The sequence below is a fragment of the Euprymna scolopes genome, chromosome 35 (assembly GCF_053919585.1).
Source record: "Euprymna scolopes isolate OS-2025 chromosome 35, ASM5391958v1, whole genome shotgun sequence".
NCBI lineage: Eukaryota > Metazoa > Mollusca > Cephalopoda > Sepiida > Sepiolidae > Euprymna > Euprymna scolopes.
Window position 1 is genome coordinate 42,764,839 of NC_136516.1, and position 21,906 is coordinate 42,786,744.

Here is a 21,906-nt window from a genome sequence, read left to right on the forward strand (position 1 = left end):
TATATTTTGCTGATGACACATGCTCTATAACAGACATGAAGGATAAAGAAATGTACTAATATCCAAGGCAGTGGCTGAAACCTTAGAAAATAATCCGCAATCTATAGTGGAATAGGGGCGTGAATATATGTTAACATTTAATGCTACTAAGACTAAGCTTCTTTCCTTTAACCTTCTCAACCATCGTTTGCCATGACTGAGAACACCTTACCCACGAGCTCTTTGTTGAAACTCCTCGGCTTAACATTAACAAGCAACATAAATTGAAACAAATACACTGAGAACATTGCCAAGGTTGCTGCAAAGAAAGTGGGCTCCCTTTACCATGCTAGAAAATTTTCACACTTGAAAGTACCCTGGATCTCTACAAAAACACCATTCTCCCATGCATGGAGTATCGTTACCACATCTGGGCTGATGCATCTACCACTGGTTTCTCCCTCTTTGAAAAAGCTCAAAAAAAAAAAAAAAAAAAAGAAAAAAGAATCCAATATAATATGTCCCACACTATCGCTCAAACCCCAACCTCTGTCCCATCTCTGAAATTTTGCATTCTTGTACCTGTTTTACAAGTACTTTAATAGTGTTCTGGTGAACTCATAGCACTTGTGCCCCCTTCACGTAAATACTCTTCACTAAATCTATAAGCAACAAAATCCCACCCCTTCACTGTTGAAATCCTTAGATACTGGAAAGCCTTCTACTCTAATACTTTCTTCACTCTGACTGCTAGACTTTGGAATTCCCTCCCTGTCTTCTATTTACCTGACTATAATAACATGCAGAATTTTAAGTGTAACGCAAACTAACATCTTGCAGCTCAACTCCTCACATAGTTCCCTATAGATATAATACCAAATAGAAGCCCCTTGTGTTTGAGTTTTTGTTTCAGTGGTCTCCTATTTCTTCCTCCTCTCCTTCTTTCGGAATAAACAACCCATAGAAATGTCTGACTCTGAAACAAATAATACTCACATAAGAAAATTCACCATTTTTATGCCCTTGAGACACACATGTATGCAAATGAGTGCACGCCTTGTTTTCGGTCTAGTCACGCATGCACATTGCCGTTTCTGCCCCATGTCTACACTACCCCCTTTTGGTCAAGATCAAAGTGTAGTATCTGTTGGAGGCATAATAAATAGGTACACTACCCCCTGATCCCTGATCACAGCATGGGCAAAGTCACCCAAGAAGAATTGTTATCTGAGGTCTCATAATCTGTTCCACCAGATGGGATTGCATTTGTCTGCATTCCTCAAATTTCTCTATTTCATGATGTCTGTCGACCAAACAGTGTGACATACCCAGTGTCATCTGAGGTCTCATCATCTGCTCTGACAGGATGGCTGTTAGTATAAGACAAAAAAAAAACAAAATACAATACAAGGGCAGTAACTCTTTACTTCTTTGGGCAAAGTTGTCTCCCTTTGTCTGAGTCCGCGACTTTAAATTCTTGTAACTTCTCACGAGTATCTGTTCTTGCTGCAGTGCAATGCTGCACTTCAATTTCTTGTTCTCTGTCAGTGGAGGAGAAATCCTTCACGGCTGAGACAATTTTTTTTATTTTTGTTCCCTTTTCTCCACGTTTAAAAACGACCCTGGTGTCTAACTCTGTCCCGTGGGGAGGCATTGTAAATAGGAACTTCTCACGAGCGTAACGGCCGGAAGTCGGAGAATGGAGGGAAACAGGGTGACTTTTAAAACAGTGGAATGAGCATCATTCCCGCCAATTTTCAGCTATAAAACTCCGACTGTTAACCTTTTTATGAATATTGTTTTATTTGTCGCGTGTTTGTCTTCACAATAAATGTGTACAACCAAGCAACCGTGAGTAATTATTTTATTTGTTCCTAATTTTCCATGTGCTATTTCCTTTTATCATGCGCTGCACACACACATACACACACACACATGAAGGCTAGAGAACATGCGGTAAAATATTTTATGTTATATTAATGCTAACGCACCCCATTATATATGATATTTGTCTGGGATCGCACATCTTTCAAACGGTGCGGGATGCCATTAACAATAACGGGTTGTAGGCTGATCATCTTGATTACTGTTCCTTCTTGGAACTTGGACGCTCATCAATAACAAGTCGGCTTGACCCATACTAGGTCGCCCATATTATACGGTGACATGGGTTAATATTACTAATCCCAAGATCATATATACCTCATTGGCAATCAGTCTGTTCTTGGGCCTTGGGTGTGACGTATCAATACACTGCTTCCTGAACAGAACACTTGTTTTCTAGTTGCAATCCGCTTAATACTATGGTGGCATTATACGCACACCAAAAGCGCAGGCATACTCCCCAGCTGGCGGAAAACTCCTTAAAATTCAGTAATCACAGTAATCATTGTTAGTTTGTTCCTGGCGTAAGTTGTGTTCAATGAATATTGATTTGAGATGCTGAATGATATTTCTGGAGTCCTGCTGCAACAACAGCCGCTAAATCATAAAACGTGCTCAACCACAATCGGTGACCATAAAGAAGTGTTTGCCATGATTGTGAGTTATATCCATCCCCAGCTTTTGCCAATTAGCATTTACCGCTAATCCCTCTTTTGTCCAATGAACTGAGGTTGGATCAATCATCTGACATTCTTTACATAAGTTTTGGTAATTGTTGGGAAAACCCACCAAACAAACTACGCTGTACATTGGATGACTGGATGTCCACTATCCTTATGTACATCTATGATCTAACTATTTGTCATTCTAGCATTCCTCGCAATACAAATCAGTACAAACTCAGTCATGGATTTCATCCTCTCAAACCACCTTTGTAGGACTTGGGTCATTTGGATCTGTTAAGTTCTAGCTCAACAGGAATCAGAGCGACGTCCATGGGCAGTCCATATTCCTCTACCAACAACTTTATTGAATAAAAAAACAATCACAAATAATGGTTAATTAATAAAAAGTCCTTTATTAAAAGCAATATGCAAATAAGTTAAACTTGTTACTGATATCGCATATACATAAACAGTATATAAAATGATGGTGGGTGTCAATCATGTAAAGTTGAATTGACTTGAAATAAGACATTTTGACTTTACCGTTAGTGCAAGAAATGAGCTCAACTTTTGTATTCATGTGTACAAAGTGTGTAACATTAGCATCGAGTATAACTTTCGGTCATTTTCTTATTTATCATTCAAAATGGTGGCCAGCTATGACGTCAATAATTCATCTGCTACTTTAAAGTGTTTTATTTTGTTATATTTCGGACCAATTTATAAAAAACAATTTACTATTAGAAATTTTTCTTTTTTCAATTCCATTGTGAAAATAAAAGCAGTGCTTTTTTTATAAACAGATCCAAAATATAACCCTTTAAAATAGCAAACGACTGATTAACGTCACAATTATCTGTCATTTAGGGTAAAAAACTACAAAATTACAATGCAATTTCTGAATCAGAAGATGTCCATTTTTTAACACTATCTTGGTTGTTATTGTCACAACGTTTCGGCCGTTTTGCCCTCCGGCCTTCGTCAGGTGTTTTTTATCGAACTCTCATCTCAAAAATACAGACAATTACTTTTAACACTATGTTTAAAATTTGAAAGAGAGTTATCCCCCCTTTGACTGTGTCATATGTTATCATTTATCAGCAAAGCAAATTTTAATGGTCATCTGCAAGAATTCCTCCGGTGGCAGCAAATGAAAAAAAAACTATTTTAGAAATATTTTGCTTGGATACGTTTTTGTTAATAGTGTTTGATTTAAAAAAAACTTAACATAACTTAACTTAATTAAAATAAAAAGCATTTCATAGTGAGAAATTAAACAAAAGATTAGCACCTTCAAATAAAGATTATTTTTTTGTTTGTAAAAGGTAAAAATATTTTTGTTTCTAATATTTGATTAATGATTGAAATTGAAAAAAAAAAGACTTTTATGATAAAAAAATATATTCTTATAGTGTTTATCTTATAGAATAAATGTTTTTCAAATAAAGACGTTTTATCTAAACTCCTTTTAAAGTATATTCTTTGCGATGTTTTGTAAAAGTTCAACTAACACTCCACATCCAACCAGGTCTTTATAACACTTCTGGCCATTCATACTGACTCCACAGGCCCCAATCAAAATTGAAAAGGATTCTCTTCAGTTTAACCGTTACTTCTTTTTAAAAGTGTGTTTCACTATTCATATTGTGCAAGTGATTTTTATTTTAGGTTTTACTATGATTTTTTTTTTTACTTCTTTTAGTTTTTTTTTTTATATTACTAGCAGGCTGTCCAGCATTGCCCGGTTGTAAAATACGCTTAAATATGATATTTTGATTAATGCAGATTTAGTATTAATTTTTTTATATTATGTTGGACCCAATATATAGTGATGATTTTAAAAAATTTTTTCAAAATGACTTGATATTCATATTAAAAACCCTTTCTTCTATTTAGTTATTTATTTGCTTCCCCACTGAGCAAATTAGGCACAAGGCCGTTTTTTAATGTGGAGAGTGAACGGGAAGGGGACCAGTTCCCCCAAGAGGGAACTGAGAAGGGACAATTGGTATGAAGGGTTTCCCCTACATTGACCAAAACTGATTGTTCAAGAGTAATGGTTTGATATGTGGCGCTCCCCCCACATATAACTTTGATTGCAGTATCTGCTGGAACAGATACTACACTTTTATAAAAGAAAAAAGATCTTGGCCCAAAGGCCAAGAAGAAAAAAGGCGAACCTTTTTTCTGTTTACTTAGTTATTTATTTGCTTCCCCACTGAGCAAATTAGGCACAAGGCCGTTTTTTAATGTGGAGAGTGGGGGGAGGGGGACCAGCTCCCCCGAGGGGGAACTGGATAGTGACAATTGGTATGAAGGGTTTCCCCTACATTGACCAAAACTGATTGCTCAAGAGCAATGGTCTGATATGTGGGGTTGCCACCACATATTACTTTGATTGCAGCATCTGTTCTGCAGATGCTACACTTTGATTTGCTCCTTGTCTGAAGGCCAAGAACAACAGAAAAAAGATCTTGGCAAACTTTTTTTCTGTTTATTTTTAAAGAAAATACAACTTTGTTATATATATGGGTCATTGAATTGCATTTATTTGCACAAGATCTAGCTAATTTGCATAATCGTGTAAACATTCATTTTGTAATAATTCTCTATTATTTTTTTCGATTTTCTTATGGGATGATCATCTTTAGTTAACTATTACGTGTAATTATATTCATGCAGATATTCTACATGATTTATATTGGAATTTAATGTGACATTTAATACCAGGCGACGTTGGGTACATCTGCTAGTGGTTTTATATTTGTTTATAATATTTGCTGTGAATTTGTGAGTGTTTTTATTAATGTTTTATTATTAGCCCAAGATTGGTCTCCTTCTCCAAACAGATGTATGTAGGTCAGTCTAGTGTGGCTGATAAGGTGTATTGTTAAGTTTTGAGACATTGTGTTGAACAAAGATGGCGGCGTAGTTCAGATCAGTAACCAAGATGGCGACCAAGAATCAAATGCGGTCCGTGGCGTAGTTAACCTCTTAAGTTCTGAGATATTGTGTTGAACAAAGATGGCAGCGTAGTTCAGATCAGTAACCAAGATGGCGGCGAAGAATTAAATACGGTCCGTGACGTAGCAAACGGCGAACTGATTGAATCCAAAATTCGACAATTTTTATAATAATTTTGCGACGTTTTCATTGGTTGTTTAGCACAGCCGTTGGTTATAAAAATGATTGGCGAATCCATTCGTCTCATACCCCCATCAGAAGTCAAAAACATTGTACACACACCCTTTTTGATATAATAGAAAAATCCTTTCGGATTCAATTTTGGTTCCCTTCTCCAAACAGATTTATGTAGGTCAGTCTTGTGTGGCTGATAGGGTGTATGTATCTTTTAATGCAATGTCTTCTCTTTGATCAGTTATTATGTTTATGCTTTCTACTCCATTACCTAAAAGTAGTTTGAAAAATCCCTCAATATTCTCTCATAGGTGAAGTGTGTTGGTCGGCTGGCAAGAATAAACCTATCCATCCTTATTCTAAGCATAAAATTTTTTGGAATTGTGCTGACAAAACCTTTAAAAACGTTATTCAGTGAACAGCTGAGTGAAGCCATCTTGCACTAGATGTACAGTTCGATAAAATACTTCCAGCAGTCAAACTTTATCATTTTTATTTCTTTTTCTGACTATCTAAACTTTCAGCAACCTACACCTTATAGTGTAGGTCACTCAAATAAATATAGTTTAACATTGAGAAGACAAAACTAATTTTAGACCGAAATATTTACTATTCCTAAAATACAAAAGGCCATCAAATATTTTTCTGGTCCGTTTTGCTTGCCGAGTTAAAATGGACATCTTACCTTCCTGGAAGACCTGTCCGCATCACTGGGTCGTTTCTCTTTGGATCTTTCTTCATTTCTCCTCTTTTCCCTCTCTCTTTCCTTTTCTGGATCCCTTTCTTTCTCCCCTTTCTCCTCAGTGCGGCTCCGGTTAGACCGCTCCTTTGCTTTTTCTTTTTCCTCGTTTTTTCTATGTCGCCTCTCTTTCTCTTCCGCTCTATCCCTCTGCTTTTCCTTTTCCCCGGGATCATTCTCGTTCTCTTTGTGTCGCTCTGGCTGAGATTTGGAACTTTCTTTACGATCACTTTTCTCTCGAGATCGCTGGAAATAAAAGAAAAGGGAAAATATAGAAAAAAAAAAGTTTTTAACTGATTATTTGACGTTAACATTTTTAAAAATATATACTATGTTTTGCAAATTTTTTAACATTAGCATTAAAAAATGGTTTGAATTTGCTTTATTCTATTCTCATCTTCGTCTTTTTATTTATGCCTAATATACGCGTAAAAAAAACAGAATCATAAGATTATATTTTCTTTAATGTTTGTTTTGTGGCATATCAACCCATTTCAGGTCATTTAATGTCAAATCAAGTTGGATTCTTTGAAATGAGTATTATTCTTTAAAATGTTATTTTTTGAAATCGTCATTCTTTGAAAACATTATTCTTTAAAAACACTAATTAAGAATGTTATTATTTCAAAATTGTATTATTTGAAAACATTATTTCAAAATTGTATTATTTGAAAATGTTATTATTTAAAAACGTCATTCTTTGAAAATATTATTATTTAAAAATGTTATTCAGTGAAAATGTTATTATTTGAAAACGTTATTTAAGAATGTTATTATTTGAAAACGTTATTTAAGAATGTTATTATTTGAAAACGTTATTTAAGAATGTTATTATTTGAAAACGTTATTCTTTAAAAACATTATTTAAAACCGCTATTTAAGAAAGTTATTATTTAAAAATGTTATTTTCAAAAACGTTATTCTTTAAGTATGTTAGTCTTTAAAAACGTTATTCTTTGACAATGTCATTCTTCAAAAACGTTATTTAAAAACATTATTCTCTGAAAATGCTGTTATTTAAAAACATTATTATTTGAAAATGCTATTATTTGGAAACATTATTCTTTTTAAAAAATATTCTTTAAAAACGTTATTTTTTGAAAAAAAATATAAGGTTTCCAGTCAGGGGTGAAGTTATTCCAGATGGGAAAAGTGTTATGTGTTGAGACTACACACACACGCATGCATGACGGTCTGTAGCTAAACGGCACCAAGTGATAGGGTGAAGCTGTCAAAACTGACGTCACCAGAGGTGAATAAAAAAATTGTTAGTTTCTGAAAATGCTATTCTTTGACAAAACTATTTCCTTACAGCATGTCATGCTTTTCTAATTTATTTAATGCCAAATCAAATTTGATTTGATATATTCTTGGGTCTTTATATCATTTCATACTGATCAACTACTTTTAAAACTTTCATTATTATCTCTATTTTATTAATTATTTTGAACAGTCTCTTTATTTATTATTATTATTATTATATTGTAGAATGTTTCTCTTACCAGACGAATGTATTCAGTAAGAACATGTTTGCGTATGCAATTTTACATGCATGACATATTGGTTGCCGTTTGTCTTTGAGTAAGATTATTTTCTCCAAGGCTTTGTAACATTCACATATTTTGCACCATTTTCTCTTGGTCCTGGATATGACCTTAAACTATATCTGATGGTGAGGCCCCAGTTTGCAGGCCTTAGGGAGTGTGGAGCCACCCTTTAATTGCCATTGCTCCCAGATCGATTACTCTGTTCTGGTTTGTCTGTTAACATCAAGAGAAAATGGTTGGTTGGTTGTTTTGTTTTACGGCATATCAACCCTTTTCAGGTTATTTAATGCCGAATCTGGTGATTTTGAAGAACGATTTTTTAATATAGTGTATTTGTTTTGTAAGTCTTATTCTATTTAACCCATAGTTGGGACTCTAACAGGTACTACCACTCCGGGTCAGAGTGGACCTGGAATGAATTTTTCTGAGTTGCGGTATGCAATGAGACAGAACTGGCAAATTTCACTCTTCAAAAGATCTTTATATCTGCATCTCATTACATGTATATTGTATGAGACCCAAAATGATGCCAGCATACCCACAGAATTCAGCAGAGGCAGTAAAGGTTAAACATGACAAACCTTTTGAGATTTGCGGCTCTCATCGGCCAGGTCTCAATCATAGATAAGGATCGTCCACATAAGCACCTAATAAATCCAGTCTAGTGTGCCCACAGATGGGGTTATAGACGACTGAAAACATGACAGGCGCTGTTGATTCAGGCATCGATGTCATCATACTCCTGCCCATGGTGAAAAACATTAAACCCAGGTATTTGAAGCAATCGACTGCTCTCGGGTTTTCTCATTGAAAAGAACCATGTTTTTCTTGGAGGGTAGGAATTCTGTGAAGAGGATTTTTGTTTTTGTAATATTTCTCTTCATACCAATCTTAGATGCAAAGTAGTCCTTTTCAGAAACTACAATTAAATATATCTTCATTTTATAGTCATTTCTTTGCAGTTGTATTCATATAATACATTACTTTTTGTTGTTGATCTACACAGAATCGTTTTCATCCAGTGTGTTTTTTCATATTTCTGTTTTAGCATTCACAAAAGGTCACTTCATATCAGTAATTAAAATTGAAAATCTATTAAAATTTACTTCTTTTTCCGATCGTCTGCTTGAACTTTTGTCTCTGGTTCTGTCCTTTTCTTTGTTTGGGTCCACGTGACTTTTATTTGTCTCCCTTGAACTGAGAACACGCTGAACATAAGAATCGTTGTCAACCTAAAAGGAAACAAAATGAGAAAAATAAAAAAAAAAGCATTTATCTCCACCATCGGAAAAGCTTGATAATTTCTAAAGATAGCAATCAAAAGTCCTTAAAAATGCATGGAAAATTACTGCACCTATCTAAGCATGAAAGCAGAAGATTAAAATATAAGTTCACAAAGAAAATCACGGTAATGTTGGGAAAATAATTCTACATTCAACATTAATACTTTCTTATAATAGTTTTTTTCCTTTCTCTTCATTTAGTTTTGGTTGGTTGGTTGGTTGGTTGGTTTTGTTTTATGGCATATCAATCCTTTTCGGGTTATTTAATGCCGAATCTAAAGATTTTGAAGAAAATTTTTTTAATAGAATATATTTGTTGTTTTTACGTCGGTTTCTATTTAACCCATAGTTGGAACCCTAACAGGTACTACCACTCTGGGTCAGAGTGGACCTGGGAGCAATGGTAATTAAAGGGTGGCTCTACACTCCCCAAAGCCCACAAGCTAGGGCCTCACCACTGAATATAGTTTGAGGTCATATCCAGGACCCCTATTGAGGGACTTTTACCCTCTGCAGGGGGGGAAGTCGGTGTATTCTAATGCCCCACCGACAGGGCCATCATTTAGTTTTGGTATTTTTGTATGTTATGAGGGTCTCACCTACAACCCCATCTGTGGGCAATACCATGCTACAACTCATACCTGCTATCCATGCACTCCTGTGTCCAAAAGGTTAACGTCAGCCAAGTTGTATTCAATTATTATTGCTACTTTGTCTGCCTCGGCCCACTACACTCTCCACTGTTAGACTTTTATATAAAAATAATTGTGGCATCCACATAGACCTCTTTTTGGTGTAAGAGTGAATAATAGGTCTTGATGTGACAGAGCATGGATGCCGTATACAAATGCCCAGGCGTGCGTGAAGTGACGTCATAATAAGGAAAAAGAAAAGGACTATGCACTGCGGCATTTTATATACATTCATGTTTTTGTGTCGACTTTTGAGGTTTTTTTCTTTTGTTTTTTTATTTGCCTCAGATCAGGTTTTAAATTCTTGTAAAGATTTTTTTTTTCAGCATATGATGGTCAATAGAGTGCAGACACACATATGCAAATACCGAGCCATGTGCGAAGTGACACCATGGTAGGGAGAAAGAAAAAGACTATAAAAAGATGTGCACGGATAGACAACCACGTTCAAGAGGAGAGGTCAGAGAGAAGGAGTATGATCACATTTTATTTGGGAAATAAATGTTGTTATAATGGGAAAAAGGGAGTCGAGTTATTACTTGTCCTATGTTCCTTGCGACGTACTCTGCTACAACGTGTTGGGTCCCAAGTGTCTACATATTAACGTGTGTAAACGTGTATACTATGTTACATTGAGGAATATCGTATCGGCAACTGAGGAGACTGTAAGTCAAGGCCACTCATTCAAGGGAAATAACTCTGTTTGACTAAGAGATTAATCAATTTTTTCAGAAGAGAATTTCAAACACTGACCTCAATGCAACTCAAAGGAATTTAAACATCGTTACAGTCTTTTTTTTTTTTTTAGAGGCATCATCACTTATCAAGTCCAAGAGGCCACTCGAGGATAAGAGTTAAAGAGTGTACAGTAGAAATTGGACAATATAGTAATTGTTAGTAATGGAAATTCGGTAAATTTGTTAACTTATATGGAACGGCTCATCAAAAACTTGTTTACTTGACGACAACCATATTGTAGTCAGCTGGAAAGCAAGAAAATGGAAGACAATTCCATAGGCGTGTAGTTCTAAGAAAGAAGATTTGCTCATGGAATCTACGTTTAGGTTTAGGCACAGATAAAGAGTGGGGGAAATTAGTGATAGTGTTTACTGCTAGACGGGTGTTTCTTGTGAAAGTTTGGCGAGGGGGGACCATAGATTGGAGCTCAGCCGAGCACTTGCCATGAAAATAACAATAAAGCAGAGACAAACTCGCAACATCTCTTCTGTGAGAAAGAGGTTGCAGGGAAGAAGAAAGGACATCCTCTACGAGGCTACAAAGTCTATTTTGAACTCTATCAAGCTCCTGCCAAAATGTGGCAACAGTACTCCATCCTTAGACGTACCTGGCTCTTATATAGATAGAGAATTGCATCAGCAGTGAGATATTTACTGGGTCGATAGAAGGATCCCACCATTTTCCATTTAAAATTAAAGAAAAAAAAAAAGAAAACTGTGGTGCCTGTTTATTTTAAACTGGGGGGGGAGGGGGGGTAGAGTTGCCTGGTCGTAAAATATGGTTAAATAAAATTTTAAAAAAAAACAGGACTTGGGTGCAATCTTATCGTGTTATCAAAAGAAAAAAACTAGCACGTGGTGGACGCGCATAAGAAAGTTAAGAATTTTAATGGATCGGAGAGAGAAAAAAGAAAAAAAAATGTTGCATGCTAGGCGTGAACTTGCATAATTTAAGTTTGTAAGTGAACACATTATCGATTGGACCAAGATGGCACAAATGTTATGATGTTGCAAATTTAATTTTTGATGTTGCAAATTTAATTTTTGATGTTGCAAATTTAATTTATGATGTTGCAAATTTAATTTTTGATGTTGCAAATGACACAACAAATCGACCGTTGGGGGATGCGCACCATTAATAAACAACATTGAAATCAAGGTTTTACCTGACTCAACCTTCAAACAAAATGACATTTCTACATGAAATAACTGACAATTTTTTCTAATTTTTTTGATATTATGTGTCCAAGAGATCACTTTTTCTAACGGTACCACATTCATGCCATTTCGATGTCGATGACAAAAACTTTTAGCAGACATACAACATGCACACAAACACGCACACAGACGGCTGAGCTTTATATGATAGACTAGTGAGGGGGGGGGGCATTGCCCGGTCATAAAATATGCTTAAATAAACAAAAAAAACAGGACTTAAGTGCCATCAGCTAGAAGCAAAACTGGAAGCAAGATTTTGTAAAGCAGAAAATAAAAGAAAAACATGCCATGTGCTGGATGTGAACTTGCAAAACTTCATAAGTGAATATTATCGGTTGGACCATGATGATACAGATGTTATGACTTTGCAAATTTAGCTTTTTAAAATGAAACAAAGAAATCGACCATTTGTACATATGCAATTAACAAACAGCATCGAAACCAAGAGTTTTACCTAACCCATCCCTTCAAACAAAATGACATTTCTACATGAAATAATTGAGGATTTGTTTCTAATTTTTTTATATTACGTGTCCGAGAGATCGCTCTTTCTAACAGTACCACGTTCATGCCGTTTCAATACAGATGACATTTTTTAGCGGGCATACAAACACACAAGCAACTGAGATGTATATTATAGATGTAACAAAGTTTATAAAATATTATTCTACAAAATGTTAAAAACCATAACATCTTTCAATGTTATAAACATTCTTTTTCTTTTGTCTTAATGTTAAAGTTGAACATTTTATTAATATCTTATAAGCTTTGTTACAAAAAAAATGTCATCCATTTTTTTTCATTCATGTTAAAAACCTTAACATTTTATTTTAATAAAAGTGCAATTCCTTTAAGTTGCATTGGTTTCAGCATCCCAAAATTCTCTTCTGAAAAAAAAAATGATGATGAATTCCTTAGTCAAATGGAGTAATTTCTCTTGTATTTGTAAAATTTTATGCAAAAGCGCCCATGTATGTATGTGTACTGTTGGTAAGAAGGTCACTGCTTTAATAATAAGAAACATAAAAGTGTTATTCTGACATCTTAAACAAACACAGACGATCAAGTCTGCAGTAAAAGTAATCTGTTTCGATTTAAGAGGGGGGGGAATAAACAGATCAACAAGTCTGGAAAGTTATTTTCAAAATCAATTTCTTTTAATCCTTCACTTTAGAATAAAGAGAATCATCTAGAATAATAAAGACCAATGTGTATTTATTTGCATATTTGTCAATCAGACATGCTTTCTTTTTTGTTCTTATTACTGTTTTTTGTTGTTATAATATTATTATTATTATTTATTATTATTATTGTTGTTGTCATTAGTGTTATTATGTTTTGTTGTTATTTGTTATTATTGTTATCGTTTTTTTTTTATTTATTTGTATAAATGTCAGTCATGTTTTTCGTTTTTGTTGTTATTGTCATTGATTGTTGTTGTTTTTTATTATTATTTTGTTTTATGTCGTTATTGTTATTGTTTTCGTCATTATTGTTTTGTTTTTTTTGTGATTATTGTCATTGTTTTTTGTTGCTATGTTTTTATTGCTATTGTTATTGTTTATTATTGTCATTGTTATTGTCATTATTGTTTTTTTATTGCTATTTTGCTGTTGTTGTCATTATTGATTTTTTTATTGTTTTTTTTTTTTGTTGTTATTATTATTCACCCAAAGTAAGTAACATGCATGTTACTAGAGCCAGGGAAATAGAAAACAAGGGGGGAATTCTAAATCTAGAAGTTTAATGAAAAAAAAAAAGAACTATTAGAGTAGAAGGCTTTTTGGCATCTAAGGACCTCTACAGTGAAGGGGTGAGATTTTGCTGCTTTTCAGAAATAAAATCTGATGATCTAGTCTAGAACGATCTTCAAAGTTAAAATGTCCAGAATCCTCTCACCCAGGAATGGGGAAAGTGCATTAGGATATCTACTGTGCAGTGGGTAGTCAAAAATCACTAACATATTATGAGAAGACCTGATAATTTATTTCAATTTAAGAGAAAGGAGAAAAAAACTAAACAGATTAAAAAGTCTGGAAAGTTATTTTCAAAATCAACAACACTCTACAATAATAAATGTGCATTTATTTGTATGTCTGTTAATCAGGTATGCTTTTTTTTATGGGTAGAATGATAAAGTTGTCGTCCAAAAGAAAACAACACTACAGCTTTATTTGAAAACTTTATTGAAAAAATCAATTCAAGGAACTTGATTATGTAGTAGAGCTGACATCTATTTAATATAGTCGCCTTCAGCCTCAATCACTGCCTCGATACAAGTCTGGAACTTGGAACATGCCTTTTCCACAAGCGCCGCCAGGAGCCCAGCAAATACTCGGCAGATGGTGACAATCAGGCTGGCTTTGGTGTTGTGGGAGGACAGGAGGTCACGTTGAACTATATATGAGAGACCTAGATATTCGAATACCCCATTAAAGTTCTCCTTTACATCTCAAACTGAGTTAGTAAAGAAGTTGGACCCATAATTTTCCTCTTTCCAATTGACCATTTAAATGTGTTATAGTATGTCTTTCTTGAACTTACTGGATTCCATGGCAAGAATTCATCTAGTCTGGTGGAGTTTCCAGTTTCATGCTGTACTTGAGTTAACATCACTTGGAAATGACGCACCATCAATTATATAAATCTCACTTGTCTGTTTTGTGGGAATAGAAATTCCCAGGCTAACTCGATTGTCACCTTTTAACTCTGATAACCGGAGAGCGACACAGCCACGTGACTTCCTTTTTTTTTTCTTTTTTTTTTTTTTTTTTTTTTTAAGCTGATCACCACTTATCAAGACCCAGAAGCCACTCAGGGATAAGGGTTATTGCATGTACAGTACGTTAGTGTGGGGGTTTAATAAAAATGTCTACTTAAGGGGGCGGTTCATCAGGAATTTGTTTACGTTGGACTTGAAGACATCCAGGTTGTAGTCAGGTGGGAAGCAAGCAGACGGAACAGAGTTCCACAGGCGTGCAGTTCTAAGAAAGAAGCTTTGTTCATAGAATCTACGTTTGGATTTAGGCACAGATAAAGAGTGGGGAAAATTTTTGACAATGGTTTCAGCTAGACGGGGTGTTTTTCCTATTTCTCATATTTCTTTCTCTTTCATGCTGGACTCTCAAGCAGTCAACATGTAATCAAGAACCGTTCCGATGGCATCGGCCACCAGCCAGCTTACCTGACTAACCCGTCAGCCTCTCATCAATCGCAAGAAACAAACTTTTATTCTCAACAAACTCTTATTCTTTCTATCTTTATTCTTAATATTTCTCATGTAAATAAATCTGCACTCTTTCGCTGATATATACTGGTATGTTTTCGTCAACATTATGCGACCTTTTGCTTTTCAATCCTTCTACCATTCAAATTCATTTAACTAACAAAGGGGGCAGGATCGTCTATAACACAAGCAGACCATCCTGTTCCCTCTACAGTTTAAATGTATTTTGTGTGTCAACGATTAAACCTTCAACCTCCAAAAGAGTGCAACTTTACAACTGAATTCCACCAAGTATTTTATCCATTTTATCCATTACACTATGGGTCTTTGCAAAATGATGGCCGAATTCAGCAAGATACATCTGACAAAGGTCAAAGGTTACATCGACCAAAACATTGTGAGTCTGACGAATACAAATAATACAAATAATCACTGGTCATCTAAAGAATTCACAAATGTAATTCCATTTCTTACATAATCAAACACGCACAACATCCAATATTTCTTTATATACACTTACCTGTTTATTGATAGCTTCAGCTAACATTTGTAAAAATTCGTTTGTTTTCTCTGGTTCATGGCCAGATACTACTTTCACTGGTTTCATTGGTATTTTTTTGCCTGTAACTAAAGCTGGAAGAAAAAAAAGAAAGAAAGAATTATACTAAACCTTAACCTAGAAGATGTTTGCTGTGATTATAACATTTATGGACCAAATGTATTTTCATCACTCCAAATATAAATCCAGTCTCTACTTGAACACATACATTTCGTCTTTTCTTCGGAAACAACAAAAAACAAAACAGTACAAGCCTAACTTTAATTTTATTATCTTATACACATGTATAATCTATGATTGTCAGTTTATTCCCAAATGAAAAACAACCAATCAACCTCGACGGGAATGTTCTTGAAGTATTTAATCATTTCAAATAGCTTAGCTCTATCATCACCACAACAGGTGACAGAGAGGAGAATATGAACAATTGCATCAGAAATGTCTGTCTGACTTTCTGCTATCTTCAATCCCGGCTTTGGTCCAAACTTGAAATTAAACTTGACACTAAAATTTGCATATACCAAGCTATTGTCTGCACCATTTTATTGTGTGACTGTGAAACTTGGCCGATAAGAGCAAACAACCTATGAAAGTTTGACGTGTTTGATGACTACTGTTTATATCGCATCCTTCGTATCCATTGGCGGCAGTTCATCTCACGTCTCAAATGCTACTGTTCATTGTTGCTGCAACATATCCTCACTGCACCAAGCTCTCCTCTTGAAACGTTCTCACTGGTTCAGTCTCATTCTTGACCACCACCTTGGTGATTTCATCCATAAAGTCACTTGAACCAGCTCCTCCTCAGGGTTGAAAAAAAACAATATGGCAGTCAGAAGAGAATCTGGCTCAGAACAATGAAATATGATATTGAGCTAATCTTGGGCCCTTGACCTTACACTATTCACTAGTTGTTGGTGTTATGTCAGTATTCACCGTGGGTCGGTTGAGCCGTCTCCTCCAACTGAATTCTCTGCATCTCGTACGTATAGAAACCACCCAGGCATGTCGGTTAGAAACTGCAGTTGATATCAGGTCCAGCCGTTCGCGGTTCCAGCAGCGCACTCCGTAGAGGCGAAAACACAGGATCAGATCGGCATCTTGCTTTACCGTGCTGAGCCAGGTTTCCAGCTGACCACCACATCATTTTTTCCAACCCTGGAATGGAGTTGGGTTGATGGTGGCATGGATGAGGTCATCTGGTTGCCGGTGCAGAGTGTGATTAAACCATCAGAAACGTCTCAAAAAGAGGGTCTGTCTGAGAGATGGTATCCGACAGCACAAACAGATGGTAGCATTTGGGGCAAATTGGTGCCAGTGAACCCAAAGGATATGGCATAGACATTTATAGTAAAAAACTTCCAGCAGTGAACCCAAAGGATATGGCATAGAGATTTGTGGTAAAAAAACTTCCAGCAGTGAACCCAAAGGATATGGCATAGAGATTTGTGGTAAAAAACTTCCAGCAGTGAACCCTGTTTTTGTTTTTTGTTTTTTCAAACAGGGTTCACTGCTTGAATCACTTATATCTGCTACTGTGATAGACTGTCAGGCCTAGTCAGCTTTTGTTCAGGCATGGCAAATTCTTTGGATGGAGTCGGCCCAAACGCTCCAGGGTGAATACTCGGATAGTAAATAACATACCAGTAATTGCACTGTGCTTTTTTTATACCTAATGTTTACAATTACTACAAAAAATTGAAAGTAAATAAATATTTTAAAAGCACATTTATTTATTGTTAGCTTATAAAACCTGCATCAGATTTGAAGATATTGTATAACTATTTAGAAAACATTTCTATTTGCAACATATATATATATATATCTGAAACCTCTGTCCTTGATGGAGGGGAGACTAAAACTTGCTGCTATAGTTTCAAATAATCTGAAATAACAGCAAGGGATGACTTGATTCCAAATATTTTTCATATGTTATATCTCCCCTCTTTTGGAAATAGGGTTTGATTATGAATATCTCCAGTATCAAATAATACTTATACACTGTGAAATTTACTCTATGTATGAAAACCAAAGAGGGGGGATATATGAGAAATATTTGAAATCAAGTGTCCCCTTGCTGTTATTTCAGATAATTTGAAACTATAGCAGCAAGTTTTAGTCTCTCCTCCATCAAGGCCAGAGATTTGGGGGATATATCAGATATTTTGTAATTCATATGCAAAACTAGGAAAACAAAAGCTATGATTGAAACCTTTTATGGCTGTAAAAAAGTGCCAAAAATAGGCTCTGGATGATGGATGATTCCTTTAATGTGTGACCTTAAGGGCAAATGTTATTTAGTCCACTACATAATTCAGGTCATTAGCTTTCCTATACATCTTCATTTGTTAAATTCTGATCAATAGTCGCTGACATTTGGAACTTATAAAATTGCCAAAGTGGTGGAATATCTATTAGTGGTCCGGCAAGACCACAGGGGAGATAACCAAGCAAAAAAAAACCTAAGCATAATTTGTCCCAAAACAGCAATACTAAAACTGGATTGCCAGGACACTATATATACAAATGTAGACAAATTGGGACTTATTTTATTGGTTTTAAAATATAGGTTCTTTTTTACCAATTGTCATAAAATTTGAACCATAGAATGATATTATAATTTTCAAAAAGTCTGCAAATTTTCATGTAGTTTCGTCCCATAGAACCAAAGATATGAGCATTTCAATATTCAATTTGGCTATGAGTATAGATATATTCATATATATATATATATATATATATATATATATATATATAGATAGTAGTAATGGGACAATTCTAATATTTTTCTCAATTCCGATACAATTAACGATTCCGTACTAAATTTCCGATTCTGATACAATTATTGATCTCGATTCTGATGCTTTATAAATCTCTAAATATTTAAATATAGAGTCATTATTTTTCCTGATTACCATAAAAACACATGTTAAATTTGCAGATATTTCCCTAAATGAAAAAAATACACTTGTGGGAATCATCTATCGATTTTAGTTTTACTAATAGTCAAAAACCAATAAATATTTATTATTTTTTAATTATTACAGGTAAAGGTAAATTTTGTTTTAAACATATTCAAATAAAAAAAGATAATTAAAAAAGTCGTTTTGGTATTGGAAAATATGCACCAATTTTTCCGATTCCGATACCCCTACATGTTCTGATTTTTCCGATTTTGATTAATCATCCCAACATTGATAGATAGATAGATAGATAGACCACCTTTTTTAGCAATTTCATAAGTTCTATTAATTAACCCTTATCCTCGAGTGGCCTTTGGGCCTTGATAAGTGGTGACTCCCTTGTAAATAAAAATGTACATCTCTTTCACACCTGACATTAAATGTCATTTTTGTTGGCGTTAAACATGCTTTATCGTTTAGTTTCACCTTGCATTCACCATTTCTCTCAATATTCAGAAGATCTCTCTCTCTCTCTCTCTCTCTCTCTCTCTCTCTTCAAACTTATGATGCAAATGACACATGATGCAGATGATACATGATGCAAATGACACATGATGCAGATGATACATGATACAGATGAGACATGATGCAAATGACACATGATGCAGATGATACATGATGCAAATGACACATGATGCAGATGATACATGATGAAAATGACACATGATGCAAATGACACATGATACAGATGAGACATGATGCAAATGACACATGATGCAGATGAGACATGTCAAGACAAGAGAAAGGAAGGTGCACAGAAGAATATATCTTCGATTGTAAGTTGGGCCACACAAAAACTGCCTTTTGCTTAAAATAAAATAAGTGCTTGTCGAGTTTTTACTTGTACAGAAAGGCTAGTATATATATATATATATATATATATATATATATATATAATATTTTTATTTGTATAGACAAATATTACATAGTCGCGACACTGAACATGCTAATGTTTCAGACATGTGGTTAGTAAGAACCAAAAGTCCTTGTCAGGCGACATAATAAAGTTTATGGCTTCATAAGTTTTATTATGTCGCCTGACGAGAACTTTTGGTTCTTGCCAACCAATTGTCAGAAACATTAGCACGTTCAGTGTACCGACTATGTAATATTTGTGTATATGAATAAAAAATATTATAATTTGTTCTTTTTTATTGAGAACTCTTAATAACCTCATTTTAATTCAGGAGTTTCCCTCTTGGTATATATATATATGAATAAAAATAAAATAAAAATACCAGCGATGGTTGACGTTATGTTGGTTTGAAAAAAGAAAAACCGAATGAATTTATGAAATGATCAACGTTTCGTCCCTATTGCAGAGGACATCTTCAGGATATTAAAAGGAAAAATGCAAAAAAGAAAACGATCATAGACCATACGAAAATGAAAAGGAAACAGTGTTAGAATCCAACCCATATCGGGAAGGAAACTATGTGTGTGTATGGCTCAATTTCCTTTCCGATATGGGTTGGATTCTAACACTGTTTCCTTTTCACTTTCGTATGGTCTATGATCGTTTTCTTTTTTTGCATTTTTCCTTTTAATATCCTGAAGATGTCCTCTGCAATAGGGACGAAACGATCATTTCATAAATTCATTCGGTTTTTCTTTTTTCAAAACAACATATATATATATATATATATATATTATTTGCACAAAATTTCTAACAGTGTAACCTCTGACCTTCTTCAGGTGTATCTTGTCAAACTCAGAGAATCTGCACAGAATTTCAAACCGAACCATTTAATTAATCCAAGGGGGCTAACATGCTCTCGCTCCATCACCAATGATTGGGTAGAAGTTCTAATTAATTTGCAATTGTATTTTTAGTGTTGCCCACACTGAGAATTGAACCTTCAACCTCCAGAAGAGTGTAACTAAGAACTAAATTTTACCAAGTATTTTGTCCACTATGTTATGGGTCCTTGTGGATAATTCTTGTATGAACGTTGTGTGAATTACATTCATAATGAAAACAGTAGTCAGAATGATCTGAATAATATTAATTATCAATCCTCATCTCAAAAATCAGAAACATGAAAATTCTTAATCATTAATTCTTAATTTCATTTATTTACTTATAGTTATTGCTTGTTTAAGTTTTTTAGCAATCTCTGGTGGTGTAGAGACATGGTAAGTGTATACCTAGTGCTGATGAATTATTGTTAAGATGAAATCGGATGGTCTGACAAAACGGTTCACCTGGCACTACTCTGGAACCAAAGATTTTATTTATCCTTAAAATTTTACAAAAAAGTCTATAATGTAGTAAATTTTCTTCATAAATAAGATGTGGAACAAGGTCAAAATTAGGTGGGTATGATGGGGGTCGAATCTTATCCCTTTGATTTATTCTCTAAACTAGTTTCAATCACCAAAATACCACATTTACTTCATGGGTAAAACTCACTTAACATTATCTCAAATGATTTGATGCTTTTTAAAAAAAAAAAAAACATGTATAAATTCAAATGACGTTTCTGAAATTTTGTGATGAGGATTGATTATTCGTATTATTTGGATTATTCAGCTTGAGTGTCATTTTCACATTTTATTTATTTATAACAGATAATATATACAGTAAAAGACAAGTAATAAAAAAAATATATATATATATAGGGGGTCAAAATTAATGAATTAGTTAAATACATAAACCTGTTAAATGTATTGATTTATTAAATATATAACCTGTTAAATGTATTGATTTGTTAAATATATAACCTGTTAAATGTATTGATTTATTAAATATATAACATGTTAAATGTATTGATTTATTAAATATATAACCTGTTAAATGTATTGATTTATTAAATATATAACCTGTTAAATGTATTGATTTATTAAATATATAACCTGTTAAATGTATTGATTTGTTAAATATATAAACCTGTTAAATGTATTGATTTGTTAAATATATAAACTTGTTGAAATTGTTTTTACTTCTTGTTCAACCTTTCAGCCAAAAACAATAAATGTTAAGGGGGAAAAATTGGGGTCAAAGTTTTAAAAAATTAACCTCTGCAGTCTCTACCAAATTACTCAGCCAATTTTTGGTCTAAACATTTGAAATTTTACATAAAGTGTATTCAGACATAGGGCAAGCTTTATATATATATATATATATATATATATATATATATATATATTAGCAAAAATATACTCACACTTTGCACGGGACCTGCTGTACGCTCGGGTACCCACTTTGCGGACACCTTTGCAGTAAGTGGATGTTGTAAGAGATGCACCAAATACAACTTTAACCTTTGACCTTGA

General features: G+C 34.2%; 1 protein-coding gene across 1 annotated transcript in view; it reads right to left on the minus strand.

The window, feature by feature from the left end:
* Positions 1–21,906, minus strand: part of LOC145259836 (TRAF3-interacting protein 1-like) — a 217,903-nt gene that overhangs the window by 175,689 nt on the left and 20,308 nt on the right. The window contains exons 4-6 of the mRNA XM_080117663.1: positions 15,629–15,741; positions 9,059–9,184; positions 6,352–6,651 (exon numbers count right to left, since the gene is read on the minus strand). Coding sequence (XP_079973789.1) covers positions 6,352–6,651; positions 9,059–9,184; positions 15,629–15,741 — 539 coding nt within the window. The remainder of the gene's footprint in view (positions 1–6,351; positions 6,652–9,058; positions 9,185–15,628; positions 15,742–21,906) is intronic.